General features: G+C 56.1%; 1 protein-coding gene across 15 annotated transcripts in view; it reads left to right on the top strand.

The window, feature by feature from the left end:
• AFDN (afadin, adherens junction formation factor) overlaps positions 1-22,943 on the top strand; it is a 70,234-nt gene that overhangs the window by 21,608 nt on the left and 25,683 nt on the right. For 9 of the 15 annotated variants that reach the window (XM_045294556.1, XM_045294546.1, XM_045294547.1 and 6 more), the window contains 14 exons: positions 1,346-1,440; positions 1,912-2,174; positions 7,792-7,861; positions 10,019-10,134; positions 11,676-11,737; positions 11,843-12,048; positions 13,692-13,712; positions 14,516-14,661; positions 15,604-15,698; positions 16,050-16,315; positions 16,946-17,089; positions 17,883-18,081; positions 18,837-18,940; positions 20,643-20,729. In XM_045294556.1, the coding sequence (XP_045150491.1) occupies positions 1,346-1,440; positions 1,912-2,174; positions 7,792-7,861; positions 10,019-10,134; positions 11,676-11,737; positions 11,843-12,048; positions 13,692-13,712; positions 14,516-14,661; positions 15,604-15,698; positions 16,050-16,315; positions 16,946-17,089; positions 17,883-18,081; positions 18,837-18,940; positions 20,643-20,729 (1,874 nt within the window). The remainder of the gene's footprint in view (positions 1-1,345; positions 1,441-1,911; positions 2,175-7,791; positions 7,862-10,018; positions 10,135-11,675; positions 11,738-11,842; positions 12,049-13,691; positions 13,713-14,515; positions 14,662-15,603; positions 15,699-16,049; positions 16,316-16,945; positions 17,090-17,882; positions 18,082-18,836; positions 18,941-20,642; positions 20,730-22,943) is intronic. The other 6 variants (XM_045294561.1, XM_045294555.1, XM_045294558.1 and 3 more) reach the window with 1 other exon arrangement.

Genomic DNA, 22,943 nt, shown 5'->3' with positions numbered 1-22,943 from the left:
ATATGGTGGCCTGTGAGAGCCTGGAGGGCAGTCTGGCTCTGCTTCATGGGGTCAATGTCATTCGGGTCCCTGGCACTCACACCGAGGGAGAGGAGGGCTCGAGGGAGGGTCCTTGGGGCCAGATGGACTACATGTGGGTCCCTGTTGCAAGAGGAAGAAGAGCTGGGGTGTTGCTTCGGCGCCACTTTGTGCTGTGCACAGAGTACGTGGAAAACAACTCTGTCCAGAAGAATGTGGTCGGCCCATCTCCCCCTCCACTGCCTCCTCCCCCTCCTCTGTTTCTCCCAAATCAAACCAAGCCCTGGGTGCCGGGGCTGCAGCTGGTTCTTGAAGGCCCACAGGGAATCATTCCCTGAGGTGGATGGAGATCAAGAGGAGCTGGGAGGAAGACCTGCCCGGGGTTTGTCCTCGGGGCCTGTGAGCCCCTGAGCTGGAGGAGAAGCAGAGGGGGAAGGATGGGGGCATGGGTTTCAGCACCTTCCCGGGTGGGGCAGTGCTCCTTGGGCCCCGCTCGGCCACACACGTCCCAGAGCCTTTTGTGCTTCTCCTTGCTCTACGCGCCCCAGCTGTGCTGCTCTCTGCGTGGGCGCAGCCAGTGTTCTAACTTGGCTATATAGTCACCCTCAGCACACATATGTGTTCATGCCCTCCTATCTGGAGGTTCGTTTCCACACACAATCACTGTGTCTCGTACCTCCGTTGGAGTGTGTCTCTCCATTTTCAGCACCGAGTCTTTGTGGGGCCTCAGGAACCTCGGCCGAAACAGAGCCTGTTGGGCACAGGGGGCTTGGTTCCCACGTGTGACAAATGGTGTCCCTGAGTGATTCCCGAGCAGAATCCCCCCCCAGCAGGGGTGGAGTTTAAAGGAAAGCAGACAGCCCAGGGTCCTCACTGGCCTCTGCTGGGCAGGGAAGACCTCGGGGTGCAGAGTCTGCCTGTCATGCCCTATGTGCCCAACCTGGTGGACCCTATCTCCGGAGCTCGGCAGAGTCTGGCGTTGTCACAGTTGGCCAAGCCTGCGTTTGTGGTGTCTTGGCCTGTGAGGATGCAGAGTATGCACGAGGAGGGACCACTGAGAACAGTCCAGGGCACCCCTCTGGGAGACCCACTCTTTTCCTCTCTGAGCTCAGAGTCCTGTGAGTTAGGGGTGGATGGAGACATCCCGGACAGCAGAGACAGACAGCACACACATATGTTCCTCACCTGGCGAGTTCTGTGTCATATTTGCTAACTCACGTGACATCCAGTGGGAGCAGTTGGAAAGCCACTCAGAGAGGAAGCGGGGCTTGCAGTGTCATTGCCCAGGTCTTGGCCCATGGCCCAGCTTTGCTCTCCTCCTCTCCAGACGGCTCCGATTCCAGGGACAAGCCAAAGCTCTACCGCCTGCAGCTGAGTGTCACCGAGGTGGGAACAGAGAGGTTTGAGGACAACTCCATCCAGGTGAGTGTTCCTGCCTGTGTGTATCTGGGCGGGGCGTATCCACTGGGCCGAACTTTCCTTCTCTGTGGTCAGACAGCATGCAGACAGGCCTACATTGTGCCCTGCAGTCGGGGGTGGGGGCACGAGCTCGGGAGGGAGGAGGGCAGCTGGTACTCCCCAAGGTGAGGTGCCTGGCCCCACGATCCCTGCATCAGGTGTGCAGTCCTGGCCTCTGAGTCTATGTCCCAGCTAACTAGAAGAGCCTTCTGAAAGTGACTGCCTGCTTTCTAATGGACAAGGGAGATACGCCTGAAATCAAGCCACTGGGTGATAAAAATAAAGTGCTTTGTTCTTCATGCTGAATTCGTTTGATACAACTGGGAGATAGACACATGTGTATGTACATGTGCTCACACAGCCTCTCTGGGGCTCACCATGGAGGGCTGAGACAGCGGTGGGCACTTGGGGTGACATCACTCTGGTCCCCTGCAGCTCTTTGGCCCTGGTATCCAGCCCCATCACTGTGACCTCACAAACATGGATGGCGTGGTGACTGTGACACCCAGGAGCATGGATGCTGAGACGTACGTGGAAGGCCAGCGCCTCTCGGAGACAACCATGCTGCAGAGCGGCATGAAGGTCCAGTTCGGGTCGCTGCACGTGTTCAAGTTTGTGGACCCAGGCCAGGACCAGGCTCTGACCAAGAGAGCCGTGGACGGGAGCCTGGTGGCCCGAGGCCCCAGGCACAAACAGGGGTGGGTAACTACTGCTGCCTTGTCAGCCTCCTCCCTGAGGAACTGCAGCGGGGGACAGGTGGCTTCATCCCCTTGTGGTGGGGTTTGTGGTTCTGGCTGCAGTTCTGCCTGGTTTGAACTGGTTCTGGGGGAAGAAAGACCGTGAATGACCATTCTAAAGTGGGAGCTCTGGCCCTGGGCATAACTAGCTATGCTCTTTGAGCTGGCGCCTTAAACACTTCATTTGCTGCTTGTGTGCCTGTGTGCCTAACACTTCCTCCCACACTAGTGGGACGCCTGCCCACACTACTGATCTGCCACACGGGCTCCTGGCTGCACACACATTCCTCGTGGGGCTGGGGTCTCAGAAGCTTCTGCTCCCCCCACCCCCCCACCCCAACCCAATTCCCAATTCTGACACCAGGCATTCCGAGGGCTCCAGCTAGTGCCTCTCAGGGGAATGGCTATGGGAGAAGCCCCTCAGGTCATGACGGACTGCCAGCCCAGTGCCCACAGGCACAGCTTTCAGCAGTGTGTCCTTTCCCTCCCTGGAGGGGTTGATCTGGCAGGAGCCCTTGCAGTTCCCGGCCCTCTCCCCTCTCAGGGCTGAGACACCTGCATGCCGCCTCCTGGCAGGGCTGGCTGGCGAGGCCTGGGGCATGCTCAGTGTCCCCTTCTCGTCAGCCTTCCTCTTCCTTCCGGTGAAGACGAGCACGCCGACCCCACGGACTTGTCTGGCTTGTCTCTCGGGAGCCAGCTACCCCAGTGGCAGTAGTCCCTGCCTGGCACTTGTCACCAGGCCTGCGGGCCCTGTTCGCATGTGTGGCATGCCTTTGTGGGGGTGCACAGTGTGCACGCAGTGCTGGCACCCTCTGTCCTCTCAGGGTGGGAGGGAGGAGGGAGGTCTCCTGCTCTGGGAGCGGTGGGTAGCGACGTGCTGCCTGGTTTCATGTCCATAAGGGTCTCAGACCTCCTAGAGGTCCATTTACATCAGTGGTAGGATGGATATTTTTTGGTAACCATGAATTTTGTTTTCATGTCCAACTGAGAGCAATTTCTAAGTAACTCAGCCCTATATTTTCCAGTACCGATTCAGAGCCTGAGAGGCCAGTGTGACCCTCTGCTTACCTGTTTAGGTTTCCCGAGTCACCTGGCGTGTGGCTCAGCCCCTCCCAGGTTCCAGAGTGAGTGGGCAGCCTTCCCCCCAGGGGAGCTCAGACAGCACTGAAGAACACCTCCTGAGCTGATACGGTCCGCACGTCCGTCCACTCACGTCATTCAGTGCTGCCTGCCAACACTAAATCACAGCCCCCCATGGGGCAGGGCTGAACTGCTGACCTTTGCACCGCATTGCAACTTGTAACCACTCCCACCGTGGCTTCTCACAGTCCCTGTTGGCCCCTGGTCAAACTGGTCTTGGGGGGAAATATAAGAGCTTGGTAAGGTGATGGGTAAGTGTGGTCTGCTGGGCCGCTCATGCTCAGTGGACTCATGATACCCATGGTCCCGTCCCTGTTCTGCCCATACGGGAGCACGAGAGGTGAGGGAGGCCAGCATTGTCAGTCAGCCCACAGGTTCCCGGTTCACCACAGCCAGCGCCCAAAACATTGTCTGTGCTCAGTGTCTTAGAGCCATGTGTCTGTTCCAGCTCGGAGAGCCCCGTACTACCGAGCATGCCGCCCTCACTGCCCTGTGCCACCCCGTTGTTGTGCAGCTGTGTTGGTCCTTGTCACTCAGGGCGTCTTCTCGGTGCTGGGCCCTCGGCAGGCGAGGAGCAGCTGGTAATGGTTGCAGAGACTCACCTGCCCTGCTCTGCTTTCTCCTGTGCTGCATCCCGAGGTGACGTCTTGTCCTAGTGACGGTGGACTGGTGCCTGTGGACTTGCCTTTCGCAGTCTGAAGCGATGTGAACTTTTACATCCTTCCCAGGCTTCATTCTGTCAGTGATCTTAAGTAAAAATTCTGCGTTCCCATAAAGTCCACCGCCAGTGAGTTGTTTCTGACTCCTGGCAACTCCTCAGGAGAGGAACTGCTCCTTAGCCTGCTCGTGGCCCTGGATCTATACAAGTAGACGCTGCCTCGTTTTTCTCCCAGAGGGGGCTGATGCAGTCCATCTGCCCACCTCCGCTGGCAGCTCTGAGCTTAACATGCTGTACCTCCAGAGCTCTGTTGGCATTACCATACTGCTTTGAAATTAGATTTTCTTTTTTAAAATATTGTAATGAAAAGAGATTTAATTCCTTTTCATTATCTGGCTGTGTAGCAGTGCAGTCTTCCCAAGTGCTTCTTGGTCTCCATGAGCCACAGTCTCCCTGACCACCAAGGCTCCCCTCAGTTGAGCTTGGTGGCAGGCCAGGACCAACAGCTGCTGCACATGCCCTCGCGTGTGCTTCAGGACTGGAGTTCATCCCCGGTTATTACACTCCTCATGGTAGGAGATGGCGCCTTCTCTTTTAATAATGATGAGTTTAGAAGTCTGGATATTTTGAGATATCATGCAACTCTGTCGGTGGCTCCTGCTGTTAGGTGCCACCAAGTCCGCCTCGGCTCAGAGCAGCCCTGACTGTGTACCCCGGTCCTGCGCCATCTTCACAGTTGTTCTTTATGTCTGCAGCCACTGGCAGTCCATTTCCGGGAGCTCCTGCCCTTATGCCGCTCCCCTTCTCCTCCCCTGAGTGCGGTGCCCTTTCCCAGGCACTGCCCTGTCCTCATGGAGCATGTCCAAAGTAGGTGAGCTGGAATGTCGTCGTTCTGGCTGTACTGCTTCCAGGACAGAGCTGCCTGTCCGCTCACGGTGCTGTCCCTCTTCTCTGCCAGCACACTGCTCAGCTGCGTTTCTCGTCTGTGGGTGTATGGCGGTGACGTCCAGCTTTCACATGCCTGTGCCCGGCACCCTTTAGTCCTCACAGGAACACCTGTGCTCTTCCACAGTGTCAGCCAGCCTCGGGCAGCAGATGTCCCCAATGCGATGCACCCTTTGAACAGTAATTGTGGACCCAAGCAAGATGAAAGCCTTGACTTCAGTCTTCTCGGTCATGATGCTACCTGTTGGTCCAGTTGGGAAGATTTTAGTTTTCTTCACATTGACATGTGATCCGTATTGAAGGCTGCAAATGCTCCCAAGTCCTTTATGCTTTCAGCAAGCTAGTCCAGTCATGAGTATCTCACAGGTTGTACTAGCCTTCCTATAACCGTAATTCCATGTTCCTCATATCGCCTAGCTTCTCTGATGATGTGCACAATATGGAGGTTAAATAAGTGTGGTGAGACAATACAGTGCTGATACCTTCCTGATTTTAAACCATATAATATGTCCTTGTTCTGTTCAAGTGACTGTCATGGTGCGTGCGCAGGCTCCATATGAGCACAAGAAAGTGCTCTGGAACGCCCATTCTGCTCAGTGTTATTCAGAGTTTGTTGTCCACACAGTCAGATGCCTTTGCATAATTTACAAAATACAAGTAAGCAAAGAAAACACTCTGCTTTCAGTCAAGATCCTCCTGACATCAAACATGAGGTCCCTCTTGCCATTTTCTCTGCTGGATACTCTGGCAGCTCCCTGATTATGTAGTGCTGCAGCCATTGTTGACAAACCTTCAACACAGTTTTTGTTGTATGTGAGATCAGTGATATTGCTTGATCATTTCTGCATTCTGTTGGGTTACCTTTTGTGTTAGTCCAGGTAGACTAGAGAAACAAGTCCATAGACACTCATGTGTATAAGAAGGAGCTTTATATACAAAGGCAGTTAATATTGAGAAAACATCCCAGCCCAGTCCAGATCAAGTCTATAAGTCCGATATTAGCCCATATGTCTGATACCAATCTATGAAGCCCTCTTCAGACTCAACGAAACACATGCAATGATGCTGAATGCAGGAAGATCACAGGCTAGTGGATGGAAAGTCTTGTGGATCCAGTGGTGGTATAAGCATTTCAGCTCTGGTAGGGGTTTCTGCGTGGCTCCTCTGGCTCCAGGGCTCTGGCTGCATCAGCGTAGCTCCTCCAGGCTCATCGTCAGTAATGCCCCACGGGGAGTGAGTGTGTCCCGCCTCCAGCGAGCTATTTATCTCCTTAGTGCCTCCAAATGAGGTCATCAAACTGTGACCTGATTAACAGGCTAAACTCTACCTCTTCACACGTAAATCTCAAATTGACAGCAGATTATGTAATTGCCACACCTTTCTTTGGAATGGGCACAAATAGGAATCTCTTCCAGTCAGTTGGCCAGGTAGCTGCCTTCCCAACTTCTTGGCATAGGTGAGTGAGTGAGTGCTTCCAGTGCTTCGTCAGCTCATGGGAACATCTCGATGGATATTCCATCAGTCCCCAGAGCCTTGTTTTTAGTTAGTGCCCTGCTTTCACTTGAAGTTCTCCCTTCAGTACCATAGACTCCTGACCATCTGTTACCTCGTGAAATGATTGACTGGTGACCGGTTCTTTTTGGAGCGGGTTTCTTGTGTTTGACGCTGTATTCGTTCTATCTTATTTTGATGCTTCCTGTTTGGTTCAGTATTTGGCACAAAGAATCCTTTAATATTGCAACTCAGAACTTTAATTTTTCCTTTGATTCTTTAAATTTGAACTGAGCTGAGTGTGCTTCTCCTTTTGGGTTTTCTAGCCCCAGGTCTTTGCACACTTCATGATAATGCGTTGTCTTCCTGAGCTGCCCTTCGAAATGTTCTTTTTGGCTTTTTGACACCGTCCTTTCTTCCAGTTGCTCTCGCTGCTCTACTATCAACAGCAAGTTTGAGTCTCTTCTGACACCCACTCTGATCTTTTCTCTGTATCCTCTCTTTTTAATGGCCTTTTGCTTTCTCCGTGGGTGATGTCCTCCCAGAGCCCTTCAGGTCTCCTGTCATCGGAGCTCAGCGGGTCCCTGCTTTGCTCCCTGCATTCAGGGCGTGCTTCTGGTAGACTTGCTTCCATTCCTCTCCACTGCACCCCGAACTGAGACAGGAGCAGTTGATGGTCTGGTCCACTCAGGCTATGGCCTCGTTTGGCTGCTGAAACTGAGCTTCTCCCTCATCTTTTCCCACAGATGTAGTCAGTTTGATTCCTGTGTATTCCATCTGGCGAGGTCCGTGTGTACAGTCGCTGTTTATGTTGTTAATAAAAGGTATTTGCAATGGAGGTATCTGCACATTTTAATTTGTTGGTCTTATAAAATTCTATCATGTTGTATACTCTGTGTGAGCTGGGCTAATTCTTGGTGTGGTTGTGCTGTGTTCATTTCTCTCTTGTAGCTTACGTCGTGACATTCAGGTACTTTAGAACCACTGTACAATTGCCTTTCAAGAGGGTTTAGCTCTTGTTCCTGTCTCTTGATGTGGTGGCTGTTGTTTCCGGCCTGCACTTCACTCGCTTGCAGTCCTGGTGACTTGGTCTCTACACTGCACCCTCTGGCGTGTGCACGACCTCTGTAGTACTGTTTTTGCGAGGCAGACCATGAGCATGCCCTCACACCTGCCGGGAGTGTTCACGAAGCCCAGGAGAGACTTGTTGTTCCCCGAGCACTTGTGTAGCAAACAAAGCCCTTCTCCCTGTCTAGTGAGCCCGGGGAGATTTAGCCCCTAGTCCCAGAGGCTCTGCCCTGTCCTTTAAGCCCAGTAAACTCGGTTTGCTTCTTTTACCCCCAGACTCATGCAAGAGACTACGTTTGACCTGGAAGGAGATGTGCATAGTGGAACAGCATTACCAGCCAGCAAGGTAGCTATGTGCACGTGACCTGAGCGGGCTGGGGGCTGGCCACTGGGGGACCCCGGCCTGAGCCTGGAAAGCCCCTTTGTAAGAACTCCCTCTCATGGTCAGGCCTTGCGTGGGGTGTCCTCTCCTGGGAGGGACCCCAGGACAGCCATTCTGGCAGAGCGTCCTCCTCACCTGTCCAGTGTGCTGCAGCCTCTGAGCCAGGTTGTCTGTGGACGTGGTTTGGGTGTACCCCCTCCTCTCTGGCTCTCTCACACACGACCCACCACCGATGCCCCTCATGTCCTGTTTGTTATTGACGTCAGGAGCCCTCACCTTGGCTCCAGCTGAGTGCACAGCAGAAAGAAGCCTGCCTTCCTTGCCAGAGCCCATGGGGGCAGCCTCTGTGTCCATCTCCCTGAGGGCCTGCCTCTCCTTCACTGCCCCTCTACTTTACAAGCATGATGTCCGTTCCGGGGACTGGTCCCTCCTGATGACATGTCCAAAGTGTGTGAGAAGTCTACTGTCCTCGCGTCTAAGGAGCCTTCTGGCTGCACTTCTTTGGAGGCAGATTCTTCCCACATCTTTTGCCAGCACGTCCTTTCTTCTCCAGGCTCCTACTCAGCGTCCCCTGTTCACGTGCCGTGAGGTGACTGTGGAGCCCTAGTGACACTGGTTATGTGTTGGGCTACAGTCAGAAAGGTCCACAGTCTGAAACCACCAGCCACACTGCGGGAGAAAGACGGGCTCTCCACCCCTGTTAAGGGACTCTCGGGCAGTTCTCCCGCCCGTAGAGTCGTGAGCAAGCGTGGACTCCAGAGCAGGGAGCTCGGTTTTAGTTTCTGAGGGGATTGAAGACAGGCGCCCCCTTGTACTCAAAGTGACCTCTCTGTTCTTTAACACCCTAACATGTGTCTGTGTCCTCTGGTTCCCTGGCTGATGCTCCCATGAGTCCAAATTGTGGAGCTGAGTGAGGCCAGTCCTATTGTGTTCTTGAGTTTAGGCGTGGCCTGCCCTCGCTGTGGCTTGGTTGTCCCTTGCTAAGGAGTGGGTGCCCGAAGCTTAGTGGTGGGAAGCACCAGCCACTCTGCAGCACAGTTGAGAGGGGCTGGGCTTGCCTGGACAGACCACCTAGTGGCCAAGCTGGTGGCTCTCTGCCACCCTCTGCTGAGTGATGCCAGATCGCCAGGCCTCTGTTCTCGCTGGGACTCCACACAGTCAGTTGGGCAGGCTGGACACCTGCCTCTGGGTGCCTCCTGCTCAGGCCCCAAACTGCCAGCCACAGTATCCCCAGGTCGGAGGGGTCCAGCCAGTGGCAGTGGCATCGTGGTGTGTGACGATGCGAGTGTGTGGCCCAGGCTCCCGTCCTGATGGCCACATGCACAGCTGCTGGTCAATGAACCTTAGGGGATACCAGCTCTGGTCACGTGAGGTCCACGGAGGGTCCGCTCACATGTGGATGGAGTCACTGGTCCGCCACTGTGGTCACCTTGGGCTCCGAGCAGGTTGAGCGAGGTCTTCTCTGGCCTCAGCTGTCCTTTGCGTCTGCCCTGAGCAGCTGGAGAGGAAATCAGGTGCCTTCCCTTGATGTGTATGACTTGGAGTTTGTCGGCATCTTCATTCTCTCAAACCCTGCTCTTCAGAAAGGCAGCTTGTCCTCAGCAGCCCGGGGTTGCTGGACTGGTGGGCGGGCAGCAGTGGACGTGTCGATGAAGGGCCAGGGAGACAGACGTGGGAGGCCCTGGAAACTTGAGGGAAGTGGATTTGGACGAGCATGGCATTTTCCCATGAGCGTTCTGCAGCCCCCACGTGCATGCCCTGTGTGGGAACACCTCATCAGTGGGGAGCTCCCTTAAGCGGGAAGTCGTGTCTTCTCTTTAACCTGATGTGTAAACAGAGCCGGGGCTGACTGCTAGGTCGCACGTGCCCCCTACACTGTTGTGAACTCTTTGGGAACAGTGCTTTTTGAAAAATCCCTTTGTGGCTGTGTGTGTGCGCTCGAGTACTGAGTGCCTGTCTGGTGGGTGTGCACGCAGTAAGCATGTGCTGTGAACGCTTGGACCTGGGCTCTCCATCCATCTGGCTGGGAGTGTGGTCAGTGCCCTCCCACCATCCAGCAGCCTGGCCTCTCGGTGCCTTCACACTCTCGGTGCCTTCACACTCCTGTGCTGTCCGTTGCAGAGTACCTCCCGGCTGGACAGCGACCGGGACTCCTCAGCTTGCAGCCCGGCAGAGCGCAGCGCTGTGAAATCCAGGGTCAGAGTGGAGCAGCCTGACCTCCGCAGGCAGGAGAGCCGGTGAGAGCCAGCGGTGGAGTGGGTGGGAGGGCAGGGGCGCCGGCATCACCTCCACAGGGTCCTTGTTCAGGCCCGTCAGCTATACTGCGGGAGGAAGGTGGGCCGCATCGCATGCGGGTTGCTGTGAGTCGGAATCACCTGTGTGTAGTATATGCGGTGCCATTCAAGGGCTTGAACGTAATTATCTGCAAGTTGAGGTGTCTGACAAATGAGGCTGTTGAGGAGTGTGTTAGCAGAGCATTTAAGTATTGTTTGTTGATAAGAACATCTTGGTCCCTAAGTTGCATTATTAGAAGACCGGCGGTAAGCAATGTGGGAGCATCTGATTGGATGGTGTCTGCCTGTCTCTGGCGTGTTAGCGCCCTGTGTGTATGCAGGGAAGGGAGTGGCAGCATGGGGGGGGGAGGACCTGTATCTGGCCACTGTGGAAGTCCTCTGTCCGCTGCTCGCCTCTGCCACTTTTGAGGTGTGAGCGAGCTGTGTCAGGGACGGGGTGCACAGTGAGAGACTGTCCCCTGAGTAAGCGACAGTTGGTCTGGACAGGCAGTGACTGGTGTTGGCTCTGCTCAGGTCAGCAGCCTTCTCTGACAGCGGTGGCTGAGCCTGCTCCCGTGGTGCTGCCCCCGTCTTTCCCCTTCTCAGACAGTGACCCTGTGCAGACCCAGTACCAGGGCACAGTCTCCGAGCAGAGATGAGTCGGGTGTGCGTTTCCCGCTGTGTCCCCGTGGTGGGCGATGGCGGTGGGCGGTGCCCCGTGGGATCCGAGGGAGGAGCCTGTTGGCAGAAGTGAGAGGCACTTCTCAGTGCCTCTTGCTGGCGTTTGATGAGTGAGCTCAAGGGTTTCTGACCATGGCCCCTCGTGCACAGGACCCTTGATTACTAAGACTGGAGGGCCCCCAACATGGGCCAGCAGAGCCTGCCAGGGAATAGGGCTGGAAGGTGGAAACGGTACAAAGGGTTTCATCCTGGATACCTGGACATTGATCAGCACCAGTGCGTGGCAAGTTCTCAGAACAATCCCAGGTCTAGGTCCTTTTGGTGTGAGATGCTGAGGGCCGTGCTGGGTGGTGTGGGTGTGGCTCAGGCTGGAGGGTCAGAGAGCAGTGCATTGGGCGGAAAGTGGCTGCCATGGAGCTGGAGGAGGGCGGGCTAAGAGAGCGGCGCCACCTGTCCAGCGCCCCGGAGCTGTGTTTCAGGACCCCAGAGGGTGACTTCGCCTCCCCGCGTCCCCCTGCTGTCGTCTGGTTGTGACTTGAGCTGTCGCTGTGGCAGGTGTGGAGCAGCCTGTTCCCAGAGGCTCCAGGAGCCATGCAGCATCGGGTGTCAGCTGGCTCTCGGCGTGAGAGCCCAGGACCCAGGCACAACACCTCCCTGCATGGCTGCCACCAGCCCACTCCCCTGCTCACCTCTCACGGGTGGCCGGCCTTCCCGATGAGGACAGGGTACCGTGCCTCCGTGCCCCTGGACGCTGGAGACCCCGCAGAGCAGAGGCCTGCACGCACCATGAGACCTGCCTCTAACCTGTGCACTTCATTCCCCAGAGGCCAGGACGTCCATGGGCCCGAGCTGATGCTGCCTGCCAGCATTGAATTCCGGGAAAGCTGTGAGTAATCTCAGATGTTGCGGTTGGCAGCCTAGTTCATGTTCCATCGGGTTTTCACGGCCTGACTGGTTGATGGCTTTTCCCATCTTTGAAATGTCCACACAGCTGAAGACGCGTTTTTGTCGGCCGTCATAAACTACACCAACAGCTCCACAGTCCACTTTAAGCTGTCACCCACCTATGTGCTCTACATGGCCTGTCGGTACGTATTGTCAGGCCAGTCCAGACCTGATAGCAGCCCCGCCGAGCGCACCCACAAGGTCATCGCCGTCATCCACAAGATGGTCAGCATGATGGAAGGCGTGATCCAGGTGAGGCCCTGGCCGGCTCCCTGCACCCACTGCCCCGTGCTGTAAGACACGGTTCACCACCTGTTCTGGGCACACGTGGCTGTGGGCTTAATGCTTTAGCAGAAGACAGGATTTGTTTGATTTTTCTTGAAAATATGTTGTCTTGTAAGGATTTGGGGGGGCCCTTGTGTTGAAGCAGCAGAAGGAATGTAGATGTTCTTTGTTTGCCATTTGTTCCCACCATGAAGCCCATGGAAGAAAGACTGTGTTTGGCCAGAGAAGGGTGGTGGGCTGCTGGTTAGAGAGGGCACAGACTCCAGGATAAAGAGCCGAACGCAACGTTTTCTTATGGCCAGGCATGGGTATCACCCAGACAGGTATGGTGGGCACTTGACTTGTTTCATACCGAGTGTCACTTCCCGTGCCTTCAGTCCTCGGTGCTGAAAACTCCAAGGAGCAAGGGTGTCTTTCAAGCCCCTAAAAGTAAATTACGCGTTCCAAAGTCCTTTTTAACTCAGCTGCACGGCACACAGCCCGCCGAGGCTGGCTGGGTCACTCCAAGTAGCATGACTGGGTGGGCTGAGAGTCTTTTTTTCCTGGCAGGAACACTTGAGCAACTGAAAGAATCCTTTCAGGGTGGATGTAAACGGCCTGCAGCACCTTTGGAGAGCTGTGTCTTCCATGTTTGAGTGTAAGCGTGGTCAAGTTTCTTGGGCTTGACTCTCACTCAGACAAGGTGCCCTTGAGGCCATGTGGTGACCCCTGCTGCTGCTTTCCAAGCAAATGGCGTCCTCTCCTGGCCCGTGTACAGCCATTGTCCGTCTTCCATTAAGTGTGGGTCGGTTGCTATGCTTGTTGCCCATGCCCAGCTCTGGGCACACAGCTCCCAGCTCCGCACAGATTAGTGCCCAGAGCTGGGACAGAGCGGAGGTGTAAGACCTGTCATTTGTATCAACCTACTTTTATTTGCAAAAGAATCTACTGAAGGGTAGTCAAACCAGACATGTCCTATGCACCTTAACGTGCATACCTTTTATTTTTACAGTGTCTACTGGCATATCCTATCTGTTTCATCCTTAAAAAGTAATCCTGGGCAAAGGGGAAAAACAAACCAACCAACCCCTAAACCTTCTCATTCTATATGCCTTTATGTAATAACGGTCAATGGTTTGAGCCTGGCAGCTACTCCCATAGAGAATGACATCTGGGGAGCAGTGCTCGTCTGTCCAGTGGGAGCCAGTGAGACCAGATCAGCTGGATGGCTCTGTGTGTGTGTGTGTGTGTGTGTGTGTGTGTGTGAACAGTTTCTTGGCACGTAATCCATACACACTGCAGTAGCTCAGCCACTGGGTGTGCACATTTGGAGGTTTTCAGAAGTTCTTCCGTAATCTTTTAAGAGCTATCTGTCTGTCCATGTGTGCTTATTGTAACTTCTGGGGGAGAGAGCTGTAAAGCCTTGATGAGTGTGCCAACAGTACTGCCAGAAAACAGGTCCTCTGTGTCCGATTTTCAAAGCTGCTTCAGGCCCTCTCATGACCAGTGACCTGGGAGCAGCTCCGTGAACGCCGTGCCCTTGTGTTGGTGTGTGGGTTTTTGTGAGCGATCATGATTGTTTACACGTTTCTTTCTCTTGTTCTGCTTGGTCCCCGTCCGTTTTTCTCCAGGAGGTAGACCAGGTGGATCAGGTAGGAGACACTGCTGGGAACTGTCCTGGCTCTGTTGGCTTAGCTGAGTCTCTCATGCCGCTTCCCGTGCGAGCACAGCGCTGCAGCCGTGCGCTGAGCGGCTCCTAACCCTCATCCAGCCTCTGAGACATGCACTACTAAACCCAAGCGTGGGCCTCACAGCATTTCATAGCTCCCGCCCGCTTCTCGCCCGCCAGCGTGGCTAGGAAGTGACCGCAGGCCGCTCTTGCGCGCTCTCTCTCTCTCTCTCTCTCTCTCTCTCTCTCTCCCATCTGTCCCTGCCTCCTGTTCTTGGATCTCACCTGAGGTTGCCTGACCTGCACCCATGGTCGGGAGAGGACGTGGTAGATCGATACTTGATACTGAGTTGCATGGTGGCCAGGCCAGTGACTTTGAGTATCAGGGTGGCTGTGGGAGACAGTGGATCTGTTAGTGTACACATCACAGATTACCAGATAATGCATGTCCACGTTTGGCCTTGCACTGTGGGGGGTGGGGTGGGCTCTATTTCTCCACGGCCCCCTGAGCCAGCACTGACTGGCTTGCCTGCCTGTGTGGGAGCACCCAGGTGGGGCTGTGGCTGGTGACTCGCCATGGCTCTGGGCGCTCCCATGCCCCTGCAGACATCTGGTATCTGTGTCAGCAGCTTGGTGAGGTGGGGAGGTGCTGGCCTGTCCTCAACAGCTTTTCCAGAGCATTTGTGTGTGCGCGCCCATGCATGTGTGCGCATGCGTGCGTGTGTGCGCATGCATGCGTGCACAGAGTTTGCCCGTGCTCGCTTATGGCCTGTGTTCTGCCTGCAGAAGCAGAAGAACATTGCAGGAGCACTGGCCTTCTGGATGGCGAATGCGTCGGAGCTGCTCAACTTCATTAAGCAGGACCGCGACCTGAGCCGCATCACCCTGGATGCCCAGGACATCCTGGCGCACCTGGTGCAGATGGCCTTTAAGTAAGGACATGGCTTTCAGCCTGGTGCTTGTCTAGAATTCATATGTATATAGTAACCAGGAACATAAACATGATTATAGATTCATATATGTTTGTGGGGTTTTCCCGGGTGGTTTCCAGGATGGTTCTTTTCCCTGGGGGCTCATGGGTTGAGCGCTGGGCTATGTACCCCGAGACTGGCAGTTTGGAGCCATCAGGTGCTCCGAGAAAGAAAGGTGTGGCCACTTGCTCCCTAAACCCTCTGTTTCCGTTTTCCTCTCACTGTCGGGTCCCTAGCTTGCTGTGGGGCGGCCAGATGACAGTGGGTTTGACTGGAGATCCATACCAACACACAGAAGGTGCTAGCCTGTGAGACTGAGTCCAAGGAGCAGCGTTCCCAGTGTCCTAGACCTGTGATAGGCCTGACTGGTCGGCAGAAGCCTCGTGGAAAAGGCAAATGCGACTCTTTGCCACTGAAACACACAGGCGTGTGCACACGAGAGAGGGAGAGCGAGAGCGAGCACCGGGAAATCCAAGGTGGTCCAGAGGCAGGCAGTCTGTCGAGGCCTGGCTTTCCAGGTTTCATAGTCCTGACTTGGGAAGTATTTCCTGCACGAACAGGTGGTTGTAAAGAGCGGTGCTGGGTCTGAGGAGCCTGGAGTTGCTGAGGACTGAGCACCAAGCTCCTCAGTGCAAGGGCCGGGCTCCAACCCACCAGCCACTCCAGGGGGCAGAGTGCCATCGGCTGCCTGGAAGACTTGCAGCCCGCTGGGGCCTCAGACACGGCAGTCAGCCAGCCCCGAAGACGAGGCTGTGGGGACGGTACTAAAGCAGCGTCAGAGGGGCTAAGCAAGGAGACTCCCAGGCAGTTGATGGCAGACACTTGACTCTAGATCATTAAGACTTGAGCAGCTCTGCCTGCCTCTCGTGGACTGTGGCTCACGAAGCTGGTCTACTGCTGCAGGTACCTGGTCCACTGTCTGCAGTCAGAACTCAACAACTACATGCCCGCCTTCTTGGACGACCCCGAGGAGGATAGTCCGCAGAGACCCAAGATCGGTTAGCACTTCCTGTCTTCCTCTCCCCGCACCCTGCTCCTCCTCTCCCGCTGCCGGAGCCTGGGCAGCGGGTCCCCTGTGGCCTGTGGGGAATCCCGTCAGCGCGCTCGGCTGGGCCCACAGTGAGAGGTCCCTTTGGAGCTGTCCCTTCTCATGGTGACACACCAGCCCCATCTAGGTCTCCCAGTCGGGATGGTGGGGGGTGGCTCCTGGAGCACAGTGGGGCTGTTGGCTTTATCTCACACGGGCCCTAGCAGTGGCTGCACTGACCCACAAGGACTGCATGTACTGATGGCCCTGACCTTTTCCCCTCTCTGGCGCTGTGACCTCTCCCTGGCCGGCTCCTGCTCAGACGACGTCCTGCACACGCTGACGGGCGCCATGTCGCTGCTGCGGCGCTGCCGGGTCAATGCCGCGCTCACCATCCAGCTCTTCTCACAGCTCTTCCACTTCGTCAACATGTGGCTCTTCAACAGGCTGGTCACCGAGCCGGACTCGGGCCTCTGCTCCCACTACTGGGGCGCCATCATCCGCCAGCAGTTGGGGCACATTGAGGCCTGGGCTGAGAAGCAGGGGCTGGAGCTGGCCGCCGACTGCCACCTCAGCCGCATAGTGCAGGTGCGTGCCCACACCCTCCAGACTCAGGATTGCCTCAGCACACTCCTCCTCTGGGGGCATCGGGGTCCAATGGTAGTAGGGAGTCTGTCCCTTTGAAAGGCAGATTCCACTGTAGTAATAGCTGACGACCAATCTTGAATCTAGCAAAGCAGCCCCCCAGGCTCAGGCCAACCCCCTCCCCACAGCTCAAGGGGCACCTCTGGGCCTTTCTTTGCCCACCAGACCCTGTGGTGGTTATTGTAGTGCATAATGTTGTGTTTTGTCTCAGTTTCTTTACTTTTAAAAGAGGCTGAGGCTGGGAGGAGGCCAAATGGCTGCTTTGAGTAAGGACGTGTGCTACCAAAAGCACCGCAGGAGGCCCTTCCTCCCGACTCCGGGCACAGGGGCATGCTTCACTTTCCAAGGAGACATGCTTAGATGTTTCGAGAACATAGCAGTCAATCAAATTATGTTACTCTTCCTTGTTTGAGCGCGGGCGTTCAGAGGCTACCTGGAAACTTCAGTCCACACACGGTTGCTTCCGTTCCTGGAGCTCTGTGTCCTCACAGCTCCACAAACAGATGCTGATCAAGGGGCCTCCTCTCCGTGAGCTCCTCACCAACCCTGACCTGTGTTGTCCACTTGGAACAGGCCACCACTCTGCTCACCATGGACAAGTACGCAGCGGAGGACATTGCAAACATACACAGCACCTGCTTCAAGCTGAACTCCCTGCAGCTGCAGGCCTTGCTGCAGAACTACCACTGTGCACCCGATGAGCCCTTCATCCCCACGGTAAGCGCCGCCCGAGCGCAGTAGCTGAGCTGACAAGGGCTGCTCTTTTCTAGGGCTCAGAGCAAGAAGCAGTAAGCACACCACCGTTTCCAGGAGCGAGGCTGGGGGAGCCCTGATGGGTCAGTGGTGACGCGGAAGAAAGGATAGAGTTTGGGGAGCAGGGCTCTTGACTCTCCGTGTGTGGGTGGTGGTGAGGGGTTCCCGCAGTTCCCATGGAGCACTGAGTCCCAGACACTGCAGTCCTCGGGCAGCTTGGATGTTTAGAGGCGTGGTGGTGCCTGAACAGTGCCGCAGGGGGGTCGGAGTGCGAGCGCACAGGGCTGGGTCTGCAGGGGAGCTGGTCCTATGGGGGATACACACTTGAGGAACCACGTGCCCTGGCAGGGATGGGTGGGTGTGGGGTTGTGGCAGCATGGTTGTGAATCCTGACTTGCAGTGTTGTCAGTGTCTGTGAATGCTGGGTATGGGTAACTGTGTGGATGTGTGTGCACAGGGGTGGTGTACACAGGTATGTGAGCACTCATGGTCAGAGATGTGGGTGTGCATGGATGTTTGTGCCTGGTTATGTTGTGTGCATGTACATGAGTTTGTGTAGGGTTTGTATGCACACGGGTGAGTACTTTGTGTGTGTGGGCTATGTGTGTACTACACATGCATGTACTACACATACACATACATTGTCTGCATGGGTGTGCATGAATGTGGCCTGCGGTGATCAAGCTGCCCCTGTGAGTGGCGGGCAGTCACCTGCACGAGTCCCCAGCCGGCCTGTTGCCTTTACCGCCATCCCCAGGAGCTGATCGAGAGCGTGGTGGCAGTGGCTGAGAACACGGCTGACGAGCTGGCACGCAGCGATGGACGAGAGGTGCAGCTGGAGGAGGACCCCGACCTGCAGCTGCCGTTCCTTCTGCCCGAGGACGGCTACTCTTGTGATGTCGTCAGAAACATCCCCAACGGCTTGCAGGAATTCCTAGAGCCACTGTGTCAGCGAGGTGGGTGCTGCACGCAGTCTGCCTGGCTGGGCCGAGTGGGTGGGTCACCCTGCAGTTAGGTGTGATGTTCGAGAGAGTGCCCACAAGTATGAGAAGCTGGGCCTTCCTGTGACAGAAACTTTGTAGACCCCCAGCTCTTGTGGAGGGCAGAGACCCTCAGAGCTGGGCCCTGGGTGCCCCCCTTCTCAGCCTGGGTGAGCAGAGCAGGTGGACCTGGCTGTAGGCCGAGTTGTCTGCTGCACTGGCGTCAGCAGGGCTGAGCAGTAGCAGCTTGGGAGCCCCTCCCGGGACTCCCAGCAGTTCACACTGCGCAGGGCCGGCCCCTAAGGCCGTGCACAGCCTGTGTGGTATGCCATCTGGCTGCCTGGCCCCTCGGGGAGTGGCCGGTGGGTTGGAACCACTGAGCTGCCTGTGAGCACTCCCATGCTCACCACAGCACTGCCGGGGCTGGAAACCCTTGTGCTTCCATTGGAAAGGCTGAGTTTGGTAAAGTTGTCATTTGTCCCTGATGGAAATGCCAAAAGTATCCTTTCCAGCCTTATGGTGGATTCTGATGAACGTTACTTGTTCAGAGAGCACAGGGGCGTGCTCGGGGTGGCCAAGATGGGGCCACGCCTGACTCTGTGATCGTAGAACAGCGTGCAACTTTGGATCCTGTTTTTGGAGTCTGAGGGTCCTGTTTGTGGATTGGGGGTGCTGTCATTTGCTGGCCAGCCCCCTCCCTGCCCTGACTGTTCTCCTTCCCGCCTTCCCAGGTTTCTGCAGGTTGGTCCCCCACCTGCGCTCCCCAGGCACGTGGACCGTCTATTTTGAGGGCGCCGATTACGACAGTCACCTTCTACGTGAGAGCACGGAGCTGGTGAGTCCTTAAAGGGTGGCATCAGGCTGCAAGACCAGGGTCTTCCCCACCACACACACACACACACACACACACACACACACACACTCTCTCTCTCTCTCTCTCTCTCTCTCTCTCTCTCTCTCCCCCTCTCTCTCCCCCCGCCCCTCCCTCTGTGTGTCTGTGCAGGCCTGTCTGTGAACAGATGGATGGTCTTCCAGAAGGGAAGGGAGTCCTGACTCCCAGGCGCCCCAGCCTTCACGCAGTCTTTTCAGATTCCATTCTGTGGTCAGCTTAACAGCGTCTATTAGCAAATTATTTTTCTTTGGCAAAACCTTCTCTAACCGTTACTTGTCCTGTCTTTTGTAAGTGTCAAATCATGTACTAAGGGTGTGCAGGTTTGTTTGTTTGTTTTAGAGATGGGTAGGTGAACGAGGTTCCTAGCTTCCAGCCCAAATTCCGACGCCCTTCCCACTAGCTTCCTACAGAGTTGCCGGGCAGGAAAGGATGTGTTTCCCTGCAGCCCAAAATCCCCCATCTCTGAGGCTGTGTCTGCCCTGAGAGAGGGCGACAAAGGGCAGCCCCTGCCTGCCCCATGCCTTCTAACGTACCTGTGGAGCTAGGCAAAAGCTTAGTCATCTCTCAGGATGTCTCGTGGTGAACGGGCCCTAGTGGGCACCATGGCTTAAGCGGTGGCCTGCTAACCTCAGATCAGTGGTTCAAGCCCACCAGCTTTTGGAGGGTGTCGATGAGATGATCTGTGTCCATGCAGATGTGCAGCCTGGGGAAACCTGGGGCTCATTCCCAGTCCCCAGCATGGCTCAGAGGGCAAGCCACCGTTACCCCTGGGTCAGTCAGGCTTCAGGGAGGACGGAAGACAAGTGTGTCACCTGCTGCTCTTCCTAGATGGAATGGGAAGAGGCCGCGGTTTCTGGGTCCTGGGACTTGAGGATAGTCTCTTCCCAAAGCTCTGCAGGCTTGGCGTTTCCTCCCTAAGTCACCAGGGGGCGCCTACCTGCCCTGTCCCAGGCTCCAACCTGCAGGCTCCCCAATTTCCCAGGCCCACTACACCCTTTCCAGGGAGAAAACAAATTAGCTCAGTACACCCCGCTGACTATTAAACCCTTTCCCCAGGACAGCAGGTGGGCATCAGCTTCTACGGCCCCCAGCTTGTTCCTGCACCCCACTCGGGGTGGTATCACCTATTCTGGGAGGCACAGAGCTGGTTCAGCCACGTGCTCTTGAGTAAGAATTAAAGGGTGGCATTTATTTTGGCCACATCCAAAGTGCAATGGCTCGGTGCCTACTCTACCTACAAACAGTCCCATTTCACCGGCTGAAGAAGTGAACCTGCCCCTGGTACCTGTGATCAACCTTTCCAAAGGCCAGCAGTGGCTTCGCATCCTGAACGGGGTGGAGAACCAGAACCCCTCCCTCGCTGGAGCGAGTTGTGCATCCGCTGCTTGCTGGGTTCCTCGTCGGGGGCTGCTCCCATCAGAAAGTCATCCCATCACACCTCCCTCCGCCAGGCTGTGTGCCTTTGTGTCCGTGCCCACCTTGCTTAGTAAGCCGGGCGAGGCCCTACGAGGACACAGTGGCATGTGAGGTCAGCTGCCCATGGAGACCATGGGGTGATGGGTCTCATCCCTGGTGCACTTGTGAGGACGCACTGTTTGGTTTTCCTCAAGACCACATCTGAGGCCAGCACCTCTGCCCCCTCTAGGCCCAGCCCCTGCGGAAAGAGCCCGAGGTGATCACCGTGACCCTGAAGAAGCAGAATGGCATGGGCCTGAGCATCGTGGCTGCCAAGGTAGGGCCAGGCAGGGGGTGGGCACCGTGCAGGCTGTGGGCTGTGGTGTCAGCTCTGTTTTCTCGGGGGGAGGAAGGGCTCTGCGCGAAGGGATCCCCGAACTTGGACACAATGAGATGTGCAGGCTAAGCCTTCTGGGAAAGAAGCCATGGTGAGTGGCTCGGGAAGGCTCACAGCTGGCTGGAGACGGCCGGGGGGGATAGCCTTCCTCATGCTGGGTGGTGAGTGACACAGAAGTTCTGGTCCCAGGGTCAGGCAAGGCTAGCCGGCCACCTCCAGTCTTGGATACAGAGTCCATGCGCTCCATCTGTCACATGGGACACACCAGGGCCACCAGCGAGCTGCTCAGACATGAGGCGTGGAGAGTGTGTTCACTGGCTCACATGTGCTCTCAGGGGCAACCACTGGCCAGAAAAGCATGGCCCGGCTGGAATGTGGGTCTGCGAGACTGGGTGAGGCTCCCCCACAAGGAAGATCCCAAACAAGCAGCCGAAGCAAACTGCAGCCCGGAAAAGCCTGCCCCTGCTGAAGGAGCGGGACCACGGGGAGTGAAGGGAAGGTCCACCCAGTGTCCAGGCAGTGTGGCCTCCACCCTGGGTCATCATGCTTAGCCTTGGCTGAGCCTGGCTACCGTCCTAGTTCCAGAGGATCAAGTGAGACCAGGTGTCCTTCCCCATGGCCCTCTGCGTGCTTCCCTTGGGTGCTATGGACGAGGGGCGGTGACAGGTGGACAGTATGTGCTGGTGGGATAGCCAACTCGGTTCAGAAGCGACCTGTCCCAGGGCAGGCTGGACGGTGTGTTGTGTCACAGAGTGCGCGCTCCCCACCCACCTCCCACCCAACTATATGGGGACTTCTCTGCCTCTTACCTTGTCTCAGATGGGACAGACAGCCTGCCTCCTGCAAGGAGGGATGTGTTGTGTGTAGAGGTGCCTGTCCCTCCTTCCTGGGCACGTGGGTATGTGCCACCCAAACCGAGGTGTGGTCATGCTCTTCCTCCTGACCCCATGGCTGCCATGGACCTGAGCCCCATGGCCTGTGGGACAGGGTGCTAGGCCACCGCTCGGCCCGGCCCTGCTAGTGAAAAGTGTGTTGAAGGCAGAAGCACCGTGAAAAGCCTTTTCTGAATGGAATGCTGAGCCCCGCAGCAGTCCTGGCCTCGTGTGGCTGTGACTCAGGCGTGCCTGGCCTCTTCCTCCAAGGACAGTGGCCCCTTGAGCACATCGTGTCAGCTTGTGGCTGGGCCTGGGTGGTGGGTGTGCTAGCTCAGTCGAACGGCAGGTTCCCGAGGCCTCACTGAGCACAGGCCTCAGCAGCTGGGACCTGGGGGGTGCTTGGTGTTAGAGGTGGGTGCAGAGGTCTCAGGCAGGAGGCAGCTGTGGGAGATGGCTCTTAGATGGAGCGGGAGGCTGGCTTTCTTTGTGGGCCGCCGGCCATTACTCAGCAGCTGCCCGGCAAAGCCCAAGTGTGTTCCCGTGCACGGTGGGCCGACCTGTGGGAGGCTGCAAGTGGTCTGAGCGATGGGGCCCTGCGGCCAGTGTCGTTTTGAAGTGTGTTTTAAGGACTTCCTGCACAGGTATTCTGAGGGGCCTGTGAGTGCTCCAGTCCTGTCCTCATTTAGGGGTGGGCCCAGGGCAGGCCTGCCTGGGGGTGGGAGCAGACAGACGCTTCCTGGGGCACAGCAAGTATCCGTACCCTGGCCTGGGGGCAGGTTGAGTGGGCCCTCTGTGAGGGTGAGGTACCAGGACCTGCCCTGCCCCTACCCTGAGCAGCTGTGTCTTGGCAGTGGGCTAGGGGAAGTTGGAAGGCTGAGGGGTGGCTTCCATGTGTGTGTTAGACAGGGTTCTCTAGAGAGATAAAAACAGATTGCTAATTTATATATATATATACACACATACACATATATACATTTATAAAGATAGATATATAACACAAATGAACAGTTAAATTATAAAGCAGTACAAATGGCTCAGTGCAACTCATTTCCGTGAGAGAGTTGTGAGACACTGGCAGTCCGTCAAGTCTTGAGGGCCGCCAGTAGTCCTCTGTAGAGAGATTCAGATTCTCCCGGCACAGGCAGCAAATGGCAAGGCAGGTCACCAACAGTCAGTCCCCAGCTCAAGAGATGTAAATTCCAATTGTGTGGCGAGGCAGGTCTTAAAGGGACCTCAAATTATAGCGACACAGTCCATAGGTTAGGTGTCCCACAGGTAG

Source organism: Echinops telfairi, unplaced genomic scaffold (genome assembly GCF_000313985.2).
Source record: "Echinops telfairi isolate 266 unplaced genomic scaffold, ASM31398v2 ScPeMD7_3533;HRSCAF=4204_0, whole genome shotgun sequence".
NCBI lineage: Eukaryota > Metazoa > Chordata > Mammalia > Afrosoricida > Tenrecidae > Echinops > Echinops telfairi.
This window is presented reverse-complemented; position numbering and strand designations above follow the sequence as displayed.